This window comes from Tachypleus tridentatus, chromosome 2, assembly GCF_004210375.1.
Source record: "Tachypleus tridentatus isolate NWPU-2018 chromosome 2, ASM421037v1, whole genome shotgun sequence".
Classification (NCBI taxonomy): Eukaryota; Metazoa; Arthropoda; class Merostomata; order Xiphosura; family Limulidae; genus Tachypleus; species Tachypleus tridentatus.
Genome location: NC_134826.1, coordinates 150,995,312 through 151,014,439, shown reverse-complemented (window position 1 = coordinate 151,014,439; position 19,128 = coordinate 150,995,312). Strand labels below are relative to the sequence as shown.

At 34.0% G+C, this 19,128-nt stretch overlaps 1 protein-coding gene across 1 annotated transcript; it reads left to right on the top strand.

The window, feature by feature from the left end:
- Nucleotides 1-2,455: 2,455 nt before the first annotated feature.
- Nucleotides 2,456-17,548, top strand: LOC143236755 (uncharacterized). Its single transcript, XM_076475251.1, has 4 exons — nucleotides 2,456-2,505; nucleotides 10,327-10,451; nucleotides 11,904-11,999; nucleotides 16,772-17,548. The coding sequence occupies exons 2-4, from the start codon at nucleotides 10,364-10,366 to the stop codon at nucleotides 17,170-17,172; spliced, it is 585 nt and encodes a 194-aa protein (XP_076331366.1). The 5' UTR covers nucleotides 2,456-2,505; nucleotides 10,327-10,363; the 3' UTR covers nucleotides 17,173-17,548.
- Nucleotides 17,549-19,128: the final 1,580 nt, after the last annotated feature.

The window sequence follows — 19,128 nt, the reverse complement described above, 5'->3', positions numbered from 1 at the left end:
TCACGTGTACTTTCAGTATTCATATTTGATATTTTAACAACACCACTTCACGAGCCAGTGGGGACTCTTTTGGTGAAAGCAAAAGAACTATTCAATCAAGATTTTTCTTAATGAGAACTGAAATTTTGGCGTTGGGGCTACGGAAAATGATTTGAAGTGGTAATGTGGCTGAAATCCGTAAGCTTTCGTGAGTTTAAAATTGTAAGTCTGTGTTATGGTTTATTATGGTTCACTTGATGTTGAGTTTACCTATCTTTGTAATCTGGGTATCTAGTGAGTTTCTAGCTTCATCATGTCTCGTTTCACATTTAAAAAAATAGTCTCCTTCATTAAAGTCAGCTGGACGTTACATGCCGTGAGAATTTCATGTAAACTGAAATAGATATCTGAATTACACACCGTTTCCATTAATTTGAGATAAATAAAATGTAGAAGGCGTACATCAAATCATTGATGTAATAAGAAACAGGGAATGGATCCAAGCAATCCAAATTAAGGCTCTTAGGATCATATGGATTACTAAAACTCTTCTTCTCTTTAGGACATCTTAATGTATCTTGTCACTAAGGGCTGGATACATTTAACAGGTTATTTCATTCATTAAACTATAGTGTTGTTGTCCTCATAATTGGTTATAGTGATAACCTAAATTTTAATTTGGGAAGTCTGAATAAGAACCGGAAAGATTCAGAGATTTGTTTTTAAAAAAATGTTTAAAAAAAGCTTTAAACGTTAATTCATATTTAATTATCTTCGAGTGTTTTTTTTTTGGTTTTTTAGAAATTCTTAACACTTACTCTGGTTTGATAGCTTTGTTGTCAAGGCTACAAATACACAACAAATAATTTTGTCAACCTAGCCAGACGTTTGCTAGACGATCAAGTATCAACAACATCATCTACCCGTAAAAACACCATCTGCCTTGGTAAAATGTAGGTGGCCCGGCATGGCCAAGCGCGTTAAGGCGTGCGCTTCGTAATCTGAGGGTCGCGAGTTCGCGCCGAATCGCGCCAAACATGCTCGCCCTCCCAGCCGTGGGGGCCTCATAATGTGACGGTCAATCCCACTTTTTGTTGGTAAAAGAGTAGCCCAAGAGTTGGCGGTGGGTGGTGATGACTAGCTGCCTTCCCTCTAGTCTTACACTGCAAAATTAGGGACGGCTAGTACAGATAGCCCTCGAGTAGCTTTGTGCGAAATTCAAAAAAACAAAAAATGTAGACAATATATGTGCTAAAATTATAAAGGTGATAAAACTAAAATAGGAGATTTAATGTTTTACTTATAAAGCGAAACTGTAAACACAAGTATTTGCGATCTACCTGCACGATCATCACACCCTTCTAGTGCCACTTAGCGACCTTGTAAGTTGCTGTCCCTTGAGTACCACTGGAATTATGATGTCACTTTTAGTAATACGCTCCCTGACAGCAGACAGCTTCCATTTTCAAATGTCATGGCGCCCTAGCAACGTGCTCCTGGCAACGCGACATCTGGGTAATAGCACTCAAACTACGTAACAGTTATATAACACTTAGATGTATGTATTACGCAATAGACATGAGGTGGCATCCTCTTGTCCGTAAACACGTGCCCCAACTACTAATAGGTTAAATATTTGTTAAGTTTTTAACATTTATTTCACTGTATTTATTTACTTCTAAATAACGTAAAAAATACGTTCGAAACAAATTAGAAAACCTTTTAAACCGAGAAACAGATTCATATAAAATAATACATCAAGATATCTTAAAGTAAAAAAACTGAGTAATTCTTTTGCACGTGAAAAGGTTTTACTGGCATATTTTATTAGTAAATTTTAGTATCTATAGAGCCCTGAAAAATTCTAGGGAACACATTAGCTAAGTGTTTTTAATTTTTAATCTCCACCTAAATATATTGTGCGGATGAGAAATCAATAAAAAATAAGTAGTGCAAGTAACTTGCGGAAGGCTTCTTTATTGGATATGTTGCTGCAGTCGAACGAAAGTAATAAATAAATATATATATATGAAAACAAAACTTCACGTTTTTCATTCATATAAATAACGATGTTCTGGACTATGTTCAGGCTTGATGGTAATAAAGATTTTGTAATTTTTAACTGAAAAAAATGTAACAAAGGATTTCGCTGCACAGCACTTAGCGATATCGTGATATATGTTACTTTATTCGATTTATCTTCTTAGTTTCTAAGAGTAAAAGCGAATGAAACGTTTCATTAGAGCCCAATACAGAACACAGGAATGATATATTGCGTGCATTTGTTTGGCTTGTTAAACTCATTAAAACTAGACGTTTTTTGTGGAAATGGTTGGCAGTTAATTCATATTTATTCAATATACGAGTAAACGCATGTTTTAGGGCTTACAGAGTGTAATGTGCATGTTATACACACAGATATGTACTTATATACATACACGTACGCCAGTGGAACTTTCAGTTTATGTGCGAACACAAAACGTTAGATTGGTCCGAAGTTCATAAATTCCACGACTTTCACTACTGGTGAGTATGATTTGAATTTGAATTTATTTAAGTACTTATATTTTATAAAAATTACACTTTTGCGCTATTTAATGTAGCAAAAATACTTTCAAAAGTTTGTTTACAGGTTTCTATAATTTACGACGTTAACATACATTAGTTTAGAATAAGTGAAAACTTCCTACTATCAACCCTGTGATCATACGACCACAAAGAAATCTCTTAAAATCTTGAGGACTATTAAAACGACCTCCAGTGGTACATTGCTGATTCTTTGGATTTATGATGCTAGAAACGTCGTTTCAATCCGGTGATGAGCATGACACAGATAGCCCATTCTGTAGATTTATGATGCTAGAAACGTCGTTTCAATCCGGTGGTGAGCATGACACAAATAGCCCATTCTGCAGATTTATGCTTAACTACAGCAAAATAGAATAGACTTGAAATTTATCATTGATATTAGGTTCTACTTACAACATTAAAATAACTCAAAGTGTTTCATACAATTTACTTAGATTAACAGTAGATAACGTGTAAATTAGGACAGACAAACAGCACTGAAAATCTGTACATTTGTCCCTTTTGAAGCATGTAATCACTGACGAATGTTTATAAGAATATTTACTAACTCTTGCAGGTCATAAGAAAAGTTATTCATAATTCCAAGTTCATACAGTACATGTACGATTTTCTTATTTTCTCAATGAAACTTTATTTATTCATACGTTTGTTTTGCTTTCTGTCTCCACACCCTTACAGAGACACGGTGGAATACCTGCTGGCTCACAACGCAAGAAACTGGGTTTATATACCCCCGGTGAGCAGAGCGCAAATAGCGATTTGTGTAGCTATGCGCTTACCTGCTAGCACACAAAAATTATCTCTGTAGATTGGGTAACATCCGTGTAGCTGGTACAAAATATTATCTCTGTAGATTGGGTAACATCCGTGTAGCTGGTACAAAATATTATCTCTGTAGATTGGGTAACATCCGTGTAGCTGGTACAAAATATTATCTCTGTAGATTGGGTAACATCCGTGTAGCTGGTACAAAATATTATTTCTGTAGATTGAGTAACATCCGTGTAGCTGATACAAAATATTATCTCTGTAGATTGGATAACATCCGTGTAGCTGATACAAAATATTATCTCTGTAGATTAGATAACATCTGTGTAGCTGGTACAAAATATTATCTCTGTAGATTGGGTAACATCCGTGTAGCTGGTACAAAATATTATTTCTGTAGATTGAGTAACATCCGTTTAGCTGGTACAAAATATTATCTCTGTAGATTAGATAACATCTGTGTAGCTGGTACAAAATATTATCTCTGTAGATTGAGTAACATCCGTTTAGCTGGTACAAAATATTATCTCTGTAGATTAGATAACATCTGTGTAGCTGGTACAAAATATTATCTCTGTAGATTGAGTAACATCCGTGTAGCTGGTACAAAATATTATCTCCGTAAATTGGATAACATCCGTGTAGCTGGTACAAAATATTATCTCTGTAGATTAGATAACATCTGTGTAGCTGGTGCAAAATATTATCTCTGTAGATTGAGTAACATCCGTGTAGCCGGTACAAAATATAATCTCTGTAGATTGAGTAACATCCGTGTAGCTGGTACAAAATATTATCTCTGTAAATTGGATAACATCCGTGTAGCTGGTACAAAATATTATCTCTGTAGATTGAGTAACATCCGTGTAGCTGGTACAAAATATTATCTCTGTAGATTGAGTAACATCTGTGTAGCTGGTACAAAATATTATCTCTGTAGATTGAGTAACATCCGTGTAGCTGATACAAAATATTATCTCTGTAGATTGAGTAACATGCGTGTAGCTGGTACAAAATATTATCTCTGCAGATTGAGTAACATCCGTTTAGCTGATACAAAATATTATCTCTGTAGATTGAGTAACATCCGTGTAGCTGATACAAAATATTACCTCTGTAGATTGAGTAACATCCGTGTAGCTGATACAAAATATTATCCCTGTAAATTGGGTAACATCCGTTTAGCTGGTACAAAATATTATCTCTGTAGATTGAGTAACATCCGTGTAGCTGGTACAAAATATTATTTCTGTAGATTAGGTAACATCTATGTAGCTGGTACAAAATATTATCTCTGTAGATTAGGTAACATTCATGCAGTTAGTAAAAATTTCTCCAAAGGTGTTTCATTTTACTAACTTCAGTTGTACATTTCTACTAAGATCTTAGTATTTTGATATCAGTCATTGCTATTGTTTGATAGAGGTGTTTGTACAATACTCCAAGATTAAGAAAGTTGTCAGTTTGAAAAGAACCCTCTAACTTTACAATATAAGAACACTTTAACTTTACAAGAAAAAAAGCCTTTATCTTCAAGAGATAAGAAAACTTTAAATTCACAAGAAAACACTTTAACTTCATAAGATAAGAACTCTAACTTCACAATATAAGAACACTTTAACTTTACATGTAACAGTCTTTACTAAAATAGAATAAAACAGAATAAATCCTGTACATTAGTATCATTCATTTTTTTAAATTTGGCGCAAGGCTACAAAAACTATGATGTCTACATCTTCCACCTGATAGACTAGAGGAAAGACAACAGGCCAAGAGTGCCCTCCGCCAACTCTAGGGTTACCTTATCGACAGTCGAGTAGCAGGCACATACAGTTTTTGTGGTTTGTTTTGTATCTCGTGAAAAGCAACTCGACGGCTATCTGCGTTACCAGTCCCTAATTTAGCAGAGATGGATTAGAGGGAAGATAGCTACTATACATCACCTTCTGCCAACTTTAGGGTTACTCGTTCACCGACAAACAGTGAGGTTTGTACCATATGTACATATGGTATGTACCATACCACTGAAAAAGCAAGCATGTTTAGTGAAAGGGATTCGAACCTGCGACACCTATTCAGACATTTAAACAAACATTGAAAATATCGTGTGAGAAGCTATTATGTTTCTTTACTTGAGAAGTTTGCTTTAACCAATAAAACAAGTGGCTTGCAACACCCATAAAACCATACATTACCTTGTGCTAAAGATTATAGCTTCCATGTAAAACTACGAACTACCGTTTTCTAAATATTATACTTTCCGTGTAAAACTATGTATTACCTTGCACTAAAGATCATAGTTTTTGTTGTAAAACTATGTATTACCGTGTGCTAAAGATTATAGTTTCCATGTAAAACTATGTATTACCGTGTGCTAAAGATTATAGTTTCCATGTAAAACTATGAATTACCGTGTGCTAAAGATTATAGTTTTTGTTGTAAAACTATGAATTACCGTGTGCTAAATATTATAATTTCCATGTAAAACTATGTATTACCGTGTGCTAAAGATTATAGTTTCCATGTAAAACTATGAATTATCGTGTGTTAAAGATTATAGTTTTTGTTGTGAAACTATGAATTACCGTGTGCTAAAGATTATAGTTTCCATGTAAAACTATGTATTACCGTGTGCTAAAGATTATAGTTTTTGTTGTAAAACTATGTATTACCGTGTGCTAAAGATTATAGTTTCCATGTAAAACTATGAATTACCGTGTGCTAAATATTATAGTTTTTGTTGTAAAACTATGAATTACCGTGTGCTAAAGATTATAATTTCCATGTACAACTATGAATTACCGCATGCTAAAGATTATAGTTTCCATGTAAAACTATGTATTACCGTGTGCTAAAGATTATAGTTTCCATGTAAAACTATGAATTATCGTGTGTTAAAGATTATAGTTTTTGTTGTGAAACTATGAATTACCGTGTGCTAAAGATTATAGTTTCCATGTAAAACTATGTATTACCGTGTGCTAAAGATTATAGTTTCCATGTAAAACTATGAATTACCGTGTGCTAAAGATTATAGTTTCCATGTAAAACTATGAATTATCGTGTGTTAAAGATTATAGTTTTGTTGTGAAACTATGAATTACCGTGTGCTAAAGATTATAGTTTCCATGTAAAACTATGTATTACCGTGTGCTAAAGATTATAGTTTTTGTTGTAAAACTATGAATTACCGTGTGCTAAAGATTATAATTTCCATCTACAACTATGAATTACCGCTTGCTAAAGATTATAGTTTCCATGTAAAACTATGTATTACCGTGTGCTAAAGATTATAGTTTCCATGTAAAACTATGAATTACCGTGTACTAAAGATTATAGTTTCCATGTAAAACTATGAATTATCGTGTGTTAAAGATTATAGTTTTTGTTGTGAAACTATGAATTACCGTGTGCTAAAGATTATAGTTTCCATGTAAAACTATGTATTACCGTGTGCTAAAGATTATAGTTTTTGTTGTAAAACTATGAATTACCGTGTGCTAAAGATTATAATTTCCATCTAAAACTATGAATTACCGCATGCTAAAGATTATAGTTTCCATGTAAAACTATGTATTACCGTGTGCTAAAGATTATAGTTTCCATGTAAAACTATGAATTACCGTGTACTAAAGATTATAGTTTCCATGTAAAACTATGAATTACCGTGTACTAAAGATTATAGTTTCCATGTAAAACTATGTATTACCGTGTGCTAAAGATTATAGTTTCCATGTAAAACTATGTATTACCGTGTGCTAAAGATCATAGTTTTTGTTGTAAAACTATGTATTACCATGTGCTAAAGATTATAGTTTCCATGTAAAACTATGTATTACCGTGTGCTAAAGATTATAGTTTTTGTTGTAAAACTATGAATTACCGTGTGCTAAAGATTATAATTTCCATGTAAAACTATGAATTACCGCATGCTAAAGATTATAGTTTCCATGTAAAACTATGTATTACCGTGTGCTAAAGATTAAAGTTTCCATGTAAAACTATGAATTATCGTGTACTAAAGATTATAGTTTCCGTGTAAAACTATGTATTACCTTGTACTAAAGATCATAGTTTTTGTTGTAAAACTATGTATTACCGTGTGCTAAAGATTATAGTTTCCATGTAAAACTATGAATTACCGTGTGCTAAAGATTATAGTTTCCATGTAAACCTATGTATTACCGTGTGCTAAAGATTATAGTTTCCATGTAAAACTATGAATTACTGTGTGCTAAAGATTATAGTTTCCATGTAAAACTACGTATTACCCTGTGCTAAAGATTATAGTTTCTATGTAAAACTACGTATTACCCTGTGCTAAAGATTATAGTTTCCATGAGGGACAAATTAAATAATCGAACCCGAATATTTAGTTAGTTTATATTAATTATGTAACACCATATTAGCGGATTTTTATCTTTATAATTTTATTACAATTTTACTTTGTTTTTATGAAGATGGTATGTGTGTGTGTTTGCGATAGCAGAGCCACATCGGGCTATCTGCTCAGACCAGTGAAAGGAATCGAACCTCTGATTTTAACGTTGTATTTTGAAGATGATTACTTGGAAAATTCTTTATTTGATAATTTCATGTACTTGTATATGACACTACCCCTCGAATTATCTACTTGTTTTTATATAGTTCAGCACCAATGTAACTCGTATATTGTATCAATTTGAATAATTGTATATTTTAGGAAAGCCAAGTTGTAACTGGTGAGTTAATTAAAACAGTCTTGGTGTTTCTGTTTAAATTATTTTGTATTTGGTCTTCTTAAAGATCCTGACCGACATGGACACACATTAAACACATTAGAGAAAGTGTTTAATAAACAAAAGCGAAATGAAACAGGCTTTACTCATAAAAGTCGAGTGTGTGTTTGTTGTTTTGCGCAAAGTCACAAATATGCGCTTTGTTCATCACGATAAAATCAAACCAAAAACTTTTAGCGTTATAGTTCTATGAAGTTATTGCTAATCCATTAATTAGTTTTTAACACATGCTCAGATTGTGAATCCCAGAGCTAATGTTTCGCATTCAAATGTCCTCCCCCCAAAAAAAAAGTCCTCTAAGCTTTGGAGCTGTCGAGGCTCTGGCAAGATAGCTCTAGTGTAACTTTGGGCGAAAATTGAACGTGCCTACTGTTGGTAAGTTTTGAATTAATTTATATAAAACAGCTATTTGTAGCTACAAGCTGCCTTTATGAAATTAGTTTGATGCTATACTCAAAATATTTATTGGTAAGTTAAATATACACGTATATATCATTAGCATTATCACTGTCTTAACAGACAAACCTGTTAAAATAATTTCTGTGAATCAGGCATTAAACATACACTGCTGGCCAAAATCTTAAGGCCGATGAACATAAAGAAAAATATGCATTTTGCATTGTTAGACTCAACCACTTATTCGAGTTGAGCTTTGAAAGATGAAAATAAGAAAAGGAAAAAAAAAAAACTTTTAGCATTTAATAAGGAAAATGTGAACACTATGAAATTAGCCTAAATACTAGCTGGTCAAAAGTTTAATACCATACTAAAACGAAGCGTTAATCGGTAAACACGTAACGAAATTCAGTCATTTGTGTTGCAGCGTTAGCGTTGTCAACATCTCTCACTGAAATTTTCTGTGTTACATGACAAAAGCTAAAAGTTGACAGAGTTTGAACGTAGCAGAATTGTTGAGCTGCAAAAGCAAGGTCTTTCTCAACGTGCCATCCCTGGTGAGATTGGATGTAGTAAAACTGCTGTTGTAAATTTATAAAAGAACCTGAAAGATACGGAACGAGAATTTCAAGTGGTCGGCCCAAGAAAATTTCGCCTGCGTTAAGCAGGAGGATTCGAGGGGTTGTCCGGCAAGACACCAGCCGATCGTCGAACTAGATTAAGGCCCTTACGGATGCAGAATGCAGCTCAAGAACAATAAGACGGTATCTACGAGAGAAAGACTTTAAAACCGTAAAGGTCTACAAAGGCCACGCCTCTTTTCATACCACGAAACAACTCGGTTAAACTTTGCTGAGAGGCACCAAACATGGGACGTAGAGAAGTGGTTTTGTTCTCTGATGATGAAAAATTTTAACCTGGATGGGCCAGATGGCTTCCAACGTTACTGGCACCATAAGTATATCCCACCGAAGACATTTTCTATACAGTGGAGAAAGTTCCATTATGATCTGGGGTGCTTTCTTCTTCCATAGAACAATGGAGCTTCAGGTTATACAGGGCCGTCAAACAGCAGCTGGCTACATTGGCATGATGGAGAGAGCATCCTTTTCACTGAAGGCCCTCGCTTGTTTAGGATTTCTTTTGGTACGGTCTTAAACTTTTACCAGCTGGTATTTAGACTAATTTCATAGTGTTCACATTTTCCCTATTAAGTGCTAAAAATGTTTTTTATTTTTATTTTCCATTTTCTTATTTTCATCTTTGAAGCTTTACTCAAATAAGTGGTTGAGTGTAACAACGCAAAATGCATATTTTTTTATGTTCATTGGTTTTAAGATTTTGGTCAGCAGTGTATATCTTATCTATCTTGGTATTTTGGTTCAAAGGATTGTTTTTGAATTGCTATCTATTGGCTAAAAGTGTAATTATTTTCTCCGCAAATGTTATATCTGTCGGACATAAGGTGAAGTGACTTACGTCACTTTTACTTTTGGAAAATGGAAGTTTCAGGCTTTCTGTTTTCATTATTATGATGTTTTTCGTCATTTTAAAGAAGAAAAAATATATACAGTAAAACTTTATTTTGTCTTTCCTTTTTATTTTGATTGGACCTTCTGCTACATAGAAGAGAAAGTGACCATTTATTTAATAGACGTGAACTAAAAGCTATAGTAATTGTATAGTAACAACTGGACAGTGTTCTTTTTTTTACGGTGATCATAAAAACGTTTGTCTTGTACAAACCTTAGAAAAAAGAAACTCTATGTTGAGGCACCTATCTAATGTTATTTCTCACAATAATATATTTGATTAGTAACTTCATAGAAAAGTAATTGCATTGATGGAAGAAGATGGACACGAACTGGAATGGAAAACATTACCTACCTTTCATGGCAATTGTTTGCTTCTGCCTTACTTCTGGTGTAATGAATATGACAGGTGAGACTGTTCCGATTTGTACGATTCGCTTTATCGAGTAAAATTGCTTAAGTTTTTGTTGTCTAAGTTTATTCCTCATCTATTTTGTTCCAACTTCACCACTTTCCTCTTCAACTTTGGTCTACTTTCTCGTTTGTTTTTGTGTGTTATTTCTTCTACTAATTTACAAGAGTGACATATTACTTTTATCATTCACTTTCAAAGATAACCACATTCATATAGTTAAGTTTTGAAATCTTTTGAGAAAAATGTAAACGTAAAATGTGCTGCTGTCCGATAATAATTTAATTGTGTCAACTAGATTAAGTTGTGAGAGCATCAAAACACGAATTCTAAAGTATAATAACATCGTATGAAATATTGTAACCCATTTTAAAACATTAAAATGTTTAATACTTTTTATATATATTTTTTTCGTTTTTAATTACGGGATACATTTTCGATTCTCCAAAAGTCTGGTTTACGAGATTGAGCAGTTGTCATTACATTTCAATGTTTAATAAACTTTGTGTGAGTGTCAGTAAATAACGTTTCTGCTCTATTTTACTAAACTAGAACTTTTTACATTATAAATACCAGGACTAATCTGTGTAAGAAACTCGTTTAAATCTTAACAAACATTAAAAACTTGGAACAGATTACTGTAGAATGGAAATATTTGTTGGATATAAACATGAATTCGTTTTCTCATGCTTTTCTTGGAACTGTTGTAATAATTATGTTTTAGGCTTTTCCAGTTTCTAATTACATAGCTTAAAAGAGAAAACAACTACCATCAGAGATTTAACCCAGTTTCAAGTATAATTTATGATACGCCAGAGATAAATGTGGATAAAGTGATATTAAGTGAAATTGTTTAGAAATCTCTGCGTCTTATATATAATGTTTATCATTTCGTTTTTCTGACCATATTTAAAAATTCCCCCACAACTGAGAACACTACCACTTAGTAACAACATCAAGAATAGTAAAAGTACTCTATGTAACGAATAGGCGACTCAAATATTTAGTAAAAGTGTCAGCATCGATGAACAGACTAGTTTGTGTCTACTGACACTCTGATAATATACACATTTTCAGGAATACAGAAATTTACCTCACTTCTATTGCTATAGCTAGATCGTCATGGATCTCAGTGGAAAGACTAGTTGTGTTACACTGATATAAATACCTAAACATTCAGTGATTCTTATGGAAGTACGTAGAAAGTTTATCAGTGATTCCTAATATACTAGTGATGTCAATCACAGAAATACAAGTGTACGTGAGCCTTCTTTGAAGCCTGAACTTCAGATTGAAATGTTAAGAAACGTATTTTTCATTAATTTGAATAACGTAGCTAAGTGTTAATATAATTGTACACTTTGTGTTTTGATTGTTTTAATTTAAATGCTATTTATATAATTGTATTAAGGAAGATAAAATAGAAAATATATATTTTGTTTCTCACAGATTTACCGAGAACAGTTGTAACTGAAAACCACATGCAAAACCAAACATCTGTATTTTTAACAACGGTTTCATCTCGGTCATCGGACGTATTAACGGGTAAGAGTAAAGCTGTCGTCACCTCTTATCCAGCTTTGTGGGTTAAATATTTCTAAACGTTAGCTATTTCTCTCTATTAGTATTAAAAGTCCCGCTTTTAAACTAATTCATCGCTCACTAACTTACACTTATTGGCTTCCATATATACTCCACAAGGAACCTAACATGCCATTCCTGATATATATACTCCACAAGGAACCTAACATTCCATTCCTGATTATTGTAAATTCATCGAGTAGTATGGTTTGAAATGGACTCATAAATGTTGGCAGAAGATTACGAAGGCCATACTTGTCCAGAAATGGTCAGTCAAACTAAGGCCCAATATTGTGCTTATAAAGAAAAAATAAAGTGGTTGGAGTCATGGTTTTGTCTGCCAGTTTTGGTCTGTGTGGCACACTTGGTTTTATGTATTATCATTGTAAGACCTCTCTTAAGACTTCTTGCAACACCATTTATAAAATCCCTTGTAAGACCTTTTGTAAAGTCTTATTTAGACCTTTTGTAATATCATTTATAAGATCCCTTATAAGATCTCTTGGAACATCATTTGTAAGATTTCTTGTAAAACCTTTTATAAGGATTCATGAGTATTATCAACTGTATTACCATAAGAAAGAAATCAATATTAAAGTCGTCAATACCGGCTGGTACACTACCATAGGAAAATAACCATTTACTGACAGTATCCTTAGTGTCCTCAATAACGGTTACAAACTACCATAAGGAAAGAAAATCTTAGTTAGAGTGTCCTTAACGTCTACAATAGTGATTACAGAATACCATACAGAAAGAAAGAACTTAGTCAGAGTATTCTTAGTGTCTCTAATGCTGATTTGCAACTATTCAAAGACACTTAGTTAAAGTGCCAAGAGTATCTACTGGCAGAGAACCAGTTCAACTGTAAGTCCGTCTGTTGTACTACAGTTCCTTTTCGATAGCTACAGAACTCTGAGTCATTTATATTTTTATAGCTTCAGTATCATTATATCAGAAGAAAAGAGCTATTTTAATTACAAAGTATCGTGAAATATTTATAGGTTTATTCTGTTTCAGCTTCTGAAGAGTTTATTACTTTATATTAAAGCTACTTTAAATATGCAAATCATTAAGGCTAGGGATAACCACAACCAATATAAAGCCATGGTATAACGGAATTTGTTAAAATTACATTTTAACATTCTTCGGCATTTCACAGTTAGCGTCATGTTACAGAAAAAAATTATTGCGTATGATAAATTTGTATAACAATTCTTTCCCCGTAAGAAAATATTTATATCATAAAATTGTGTTCTGTTTGGGGATCTAAAATTTCTAAGACTGAGATATATCTTGTACTTAAAGAAATTGATATAAAAAAGGAATATGGGCCAACTTGGGGTAACCAGGACCATCCATAATGGGGCCTACAACAAAATGTAGCCCAATCATGTTAAGTAAAATGAGAAGTCTGGTAATAGGAGAAGATTAGTGTTTACTTATCCATGTTGTACCATGTCAACACTATGTTTACGGGTAATAAGAAAACCTTGATGAATTATAATCAAATATTAATTAGTTAATCTTTCTGAGATAACCAGTAGACGAAAACCTAACTAGAAAGACAACAGATTTTCATTTACAGGTGCCACTAGGTGGTTCAGAGGTAAGTTTGAGATTTTACAATGTTAAAAAATCGGGTTTCAGTACCAAGATTGGTAAATCACAAGTAGTCCATTATATACTATATGGTTAAAACATACAGAAAAGCAAATATTTACTGATCTCGGCCTAAAGCAGGTTTGAACTAATTTTTCGCCTTGTTAATATTCTGAAACTAGCTTGAAAACATTGACAGGGGATTTCAATGACGAATACGATATTGAAACTTATCTTCACAATTCTTAAAGAGCTTGAGTGTTTGTGGGGAGGAAGAGACTCAAGTGACTAGTAGGCACTTCAAACTAATTTTAGAAACTATAGTTGGACTGTTTGGATTATAATTCCGTAAAAGCATTTAACCATCCATGATAAAAGTGAAACAATGAGAAGTGTATATTATCGTTAATAATATATTGGTACACTTTGGATGTTACTCTCTCATTAAATTAATTGACGCAACTAGCCCCACACCACTACACCACCACCACATCCATTAGCTTAACCTGTCTGAAAACTAAAGAACAGTCAAGAGCATTGTGTGAGTTTTCATTTCATCTCTTTCTACACCCAGTACAGAAAATTGTAAAACTGTTATCATCAGTATCTCCACAGTCTTCGCTTTATGGATAATCAAAGTTGTGCTTTTCTGTTGGTTTCTGAGACAAACAAGTTTCGGTGCTCATGTTAACTGCCTTATAAGAGATTTTATCACATTTTCTTGATTTTGGGGATTCTGTTTTGATCTAAGAGAAAGTCTACTTTCAATCATGCCTCCACAAGCATTGGGTAAAGCTGTGAAGAAGCCTAGAAAGGCACAGAAGGTCATCTGAGATGGAGGAAAGAAAAATGAAGAAAAGAAAGGAAGGAAAGGTTCAGTATTTGTATTTACAATTCTCAGCTCTATCCATGAAAAGGATCTCCACTCTAGATGGTTTACTTTCAAAAAATAAAATTATGAATACAAAATGGTTTTAATAATCTTTAGATTTAAAAAGTAATACGCGCTGTAACTGATTACTCTAGTCATGATCTGTGTACCTTCGCATCGCTGTACTATATCTTCAGCTAGATCTGTGCCTCTCTGCATTGCTACACTACATCTTTAACTAGATCTGTGTTCCTCCGTGTCGCTGCACTACATCTTCAACTAGATCTGTGTTCCTCCGCGTTGCTGTACTGCATCTTCAACTAGATCTGTGTTCCTCCGCGTTGCTGTACTGCATCTTCAACTAGATCTGTGTCCCTCCGCGTTACAACACTACATCTTCAACTAGATCTGTGTTCCTCCGTGTCGCTGCACTACATCTTCTACTAGATCTGTGTTCCTCCGCGTTGCTGTACTGCATCTTCAACTAGATCTGTGTTCCTCCGCGTTGCTGTACTGCATCTTCAACTAGATTTGTGTCCCTCCGTGTCGCTGCACTACATCTTCAACTAGGTCTGTATCTCTCCGTATTGCTGCACTACATCTTTTACTAGATCTGTGTCCCTCAGTCGCTGTACTACATCTTCAACTAGATCTGTGTCCCTCCGCGTCGTTGCACTACATCTTCAACTAGAATGAAACCATCAACCATAAAGAACAAGAAAACCGTTCATGTCGTAATCTTCATGTTTTCTTTGATCCTCTTCACAGTTTTCCGTAAATATAATCACGACATAAAAATTACCACAAATGCAATAAGTTTTCCACCCGCGGGGTTCAAAGGGAATGATCGATTCTGATCACTACCTGTGGGAAAAGCTAGCAACTATCACGTGGTTTTCTCTTCCTTCAAACAATCCTCCTTTCACGTTTGATTTTTTCTCTTTTATTTCCGGTTAATGTATTTTGTTGTAAGAGAAATCCTGACCATTTCTGATAGGCTTTGAAACCTTAAAAGTACATTTCCACATATTAAAAAACTGTTCAGGGATTACCATTTCTCCTGATGGCAGAACTGTACCCTTTCTTTGTTATTAGGTTGTCCAAAAATAAATGTCGTTTATTAACTGCGAAGTTTGGAAAAGTATAACCCAGTGTGTGAAACATGCTTTAATCAAAGTGAGCACCATTTGATTCAACACGTGTAACTATGCTGTTTATGTCCCTGCTGTAGAAATCAGAGTTTGTATGGTCAATAAACTCCCTGAAAGCTTCTTTTGCAGCTGCCTGGTTTTGAAAGTGTTTATTGTTCAAAAAGTTGTCAAAGTGCCTGAAAAAATGAAAGTAAGGGAAAGGTCTTGGGAATAAGGTGGATGAGGCAGAACATCCGTTACCAATTAATTCAATATTTGGAGTGTCATCCTTGTCAGGTCTCATGTAACGCCGATTTTGTTGATCTTCAGTCAGCTCATACAGAACCCACTTATCCAACTTTTCATCTTTCCAATCACAGTCATATGGTTAGTAATGCTTGATGTGCTTGTACCTAGCTTTACTGCAAGCTCACGTACTGTTGTGTGAGGGTTTGTCTCAACTGTTTCCTGTAAGGTGTTTTCAAAGGATGGCTTCCTTCCACGACCTTTGTGGTCTTCAAGATTTTCATCTCCATGTCGAAACCTTGGGATCCAACACTGAACTTCAGTAACAGATTCATGGCCGAATGCCTGGTTCATTTTACATGTAGTTTCGGTGGCTTTTCGTCCAAATTTGAACTCGTAAAGCAAAATCAGAAGAAAGTCTTTCTTTTCCATGCTGCCTTGTAGGTTGCAAAACTTACTCTGATTCAAATTGGAACAGCAGACAATTGAGACACCTCGTAAGCGACAAACGTTGTATTAAACCAACCCATATTCAGCTTCTAAGTGTCGTCTTGAGAATTCCGACATTTATTTCTGAATAACCTAATATCATTTCTGATATAACTCTGTTAGACAGGTGTAAATTGTTGAGTGTTTGAAAACCTGGAGCGATGCTTGCTTTTACTAATTTCATTTGTTGTTGACTTACCATAACGTGACTGTATATATATGCATATATGTATCAGTTAAATATAACTCTTAAGCTGACACATCCTGTGGTCATGTTTCTTTATACATGGAATATTTTATAAGTATGTGTAAGTTATATAATGTTATTAATATTATTGTATTTCTTAGTTTTCTTATCATTCTACTCATGAATCTTTATTAATAATTCACTCTCTCAGTGACTGACGGTAAAGAGTGCGGTAAAAGATTCGAAAAGTGGGGATCATCTTGTCTTGTGATCAGCACGGTGGAGATAAAACATGAAAAAGGAAATGAACTATGTGAGGAAATCGGTGGAAGACTAGTCATGATTTATACCGATAAAATATATGACAGCGTCCAGTCATATCTTCGTTCGTCATCCTTAAGAAAGACGTCATATTTCTGGGTAGGGAACATGGACGATTTAGACCCTCCTTATTTCTGGCCGAAGAAACCAACACACATTAAACAAGAGGTTGCCTTGAAGGCCACAGTCGAGGGCAAAGTCGTGACCTTCAGTCTTGAATATCAAGACGCCATTTCCGAATTGAGTATCGTTTGTGAAGAATATAACAACAGTAAGTTTAGATATGTTTAGCTACATATGTGTGTGGAAAATTATATCTGTTTGTTCGATCGTTTATCTGTCAGAATATGTACGTGGCTATTTGAACTAGATCATACCATTGTATCTGTTGTATCTTAACCTAACTTACTTTACTAATAATTGTTATTACAATAGTTTTAGTTAATGTCAATTTTATTATTTCAAACCTGAGTGAGTGACTTTCCCTATTACAATACAAATGAAATGCGTGGTTCTTAATATATATCTGGTGAAAACTGGTTCTTCTAGGACAAACAGTTTGTAAAATATAATCAATTTGAATATTTCTGTAATTATCTTGCATAGATCAGGTAACTGTTTCAACGCTCTTATCAGCTTTGTCATATTCGCTTCGACACTTTTGTTATTACCGAGTTAAACTTTTGTCATTATTGTGTCGAAATGTTACATCCGTCAGGTATTTGTGCACTCATTTCTTTAGTTGTATTGTTTTCTAAACATTTTTCTGTAAAACCACCAGAAAACATTTAACGGAGCTAATAAACCAATAATTAAAGGTAAGTTATGGTGTGATAAATGCTCTCACAATTTTTGTTATGAGTGACTCTAATTAATAACTCAACTTAAGTTTGGTGTCGTGAATGTTTAATAATATTTAAGAATAACAAAAAAATACGTTCATAAGTTATTCTTGAATATAATTTACACCATTCAACCAGGACTAAAATTTTTAACAAATAATAAAATAATTTTGTTGGAATAAGTGGTTTGGCGTTAATACGAGTGACTCTAACAACTCAGGTAAGTGTGGTGTGATAAATGTTCTCACAATTATTCTAATGAGTGACTCTAACAACTCAGGTAAGTGTGGTGTGATAAATGTTCTCACAATTATTGTAATGAGTGACTCTGATAACTCAGGTAAGTGTGGTGTGATAAATGTTCTCACAGTTATTGTAATGAGTGACTCTAACAACTCGGGTAAGTGTGGTGTGATAAATGTTCTCACAATTATTGTAATGAGTAACTCTAACAACTCGGGTAAGTGTGGTGTGATAAATGTTCTCACAATTATTGTAATGAGTGACTCTGATAACTTTCAGGTAAGTGTGGTGTGATAAATGTTCTCACAGTTATTGTAATGAGTGACTCTAACAACTCGGGTAAGTGTGGTGTGATAAATGTTCTCACAATTATTGTAATGAGCGATTCTAATAACTGGGTAAGTGTGGTGTGATAAATGTTCTCACAGTTATTGTAATGAGTGACTCTAACAACTCGGGTAAGTGTGGTGTGATAAATGTTCTCACAGTTATTGTAATGAGTGACTCTAACAACTCAGGTAAGTGTGGTGTGATAAATGTTCTCACAGTTATTGTAATGAGTGACTCTAACAACTCGGGTAAGTGTGGTGTGATAAATGTTCTCACAATTATTGTAATGAGTGACTCTAATAACCTCAGGTAAGTGTGGTGTGATAAATGTTCTCACAATTATTGTAATGAGTGACTCTAACAACTCAGGTAAGTGTGGTGTGATAAATGTTCTCACAATTATTGTAATGAGTAACTCTAACAACTCGGGTAAGTGTGGTGTGATAAATGTTCTCACAGTTATTGTAATGAGTGACTCTCTAACAACTCGGGTAAGTGTGGTGGTGTGATAAATGTTCTCACAATTATGTGTAATGAGTGATTCTAATAACTCAGGTAAGTGTGGTGTGATAAATGTTCTCACAGTTATTGTAATGAGTGACTCTAACAACTCGGGTAAGTGTGGTGTGATAAATGTTCCTCACAGCACGGCTTGTAATGAGAGTGACTCTAACAACTCAGGTAAGTGTGGTGTGATAAATGTTCTCTCCAGAAGTTATTGTAATGAGTGACTCTAACAACTCAGGTAAGTGTGGTGTGATAAATGTTCTCACATTATTGTAATGAGTGACTCCCAACTGGGTAAGTGTGGTGTGATAAATGTTATTGTAAT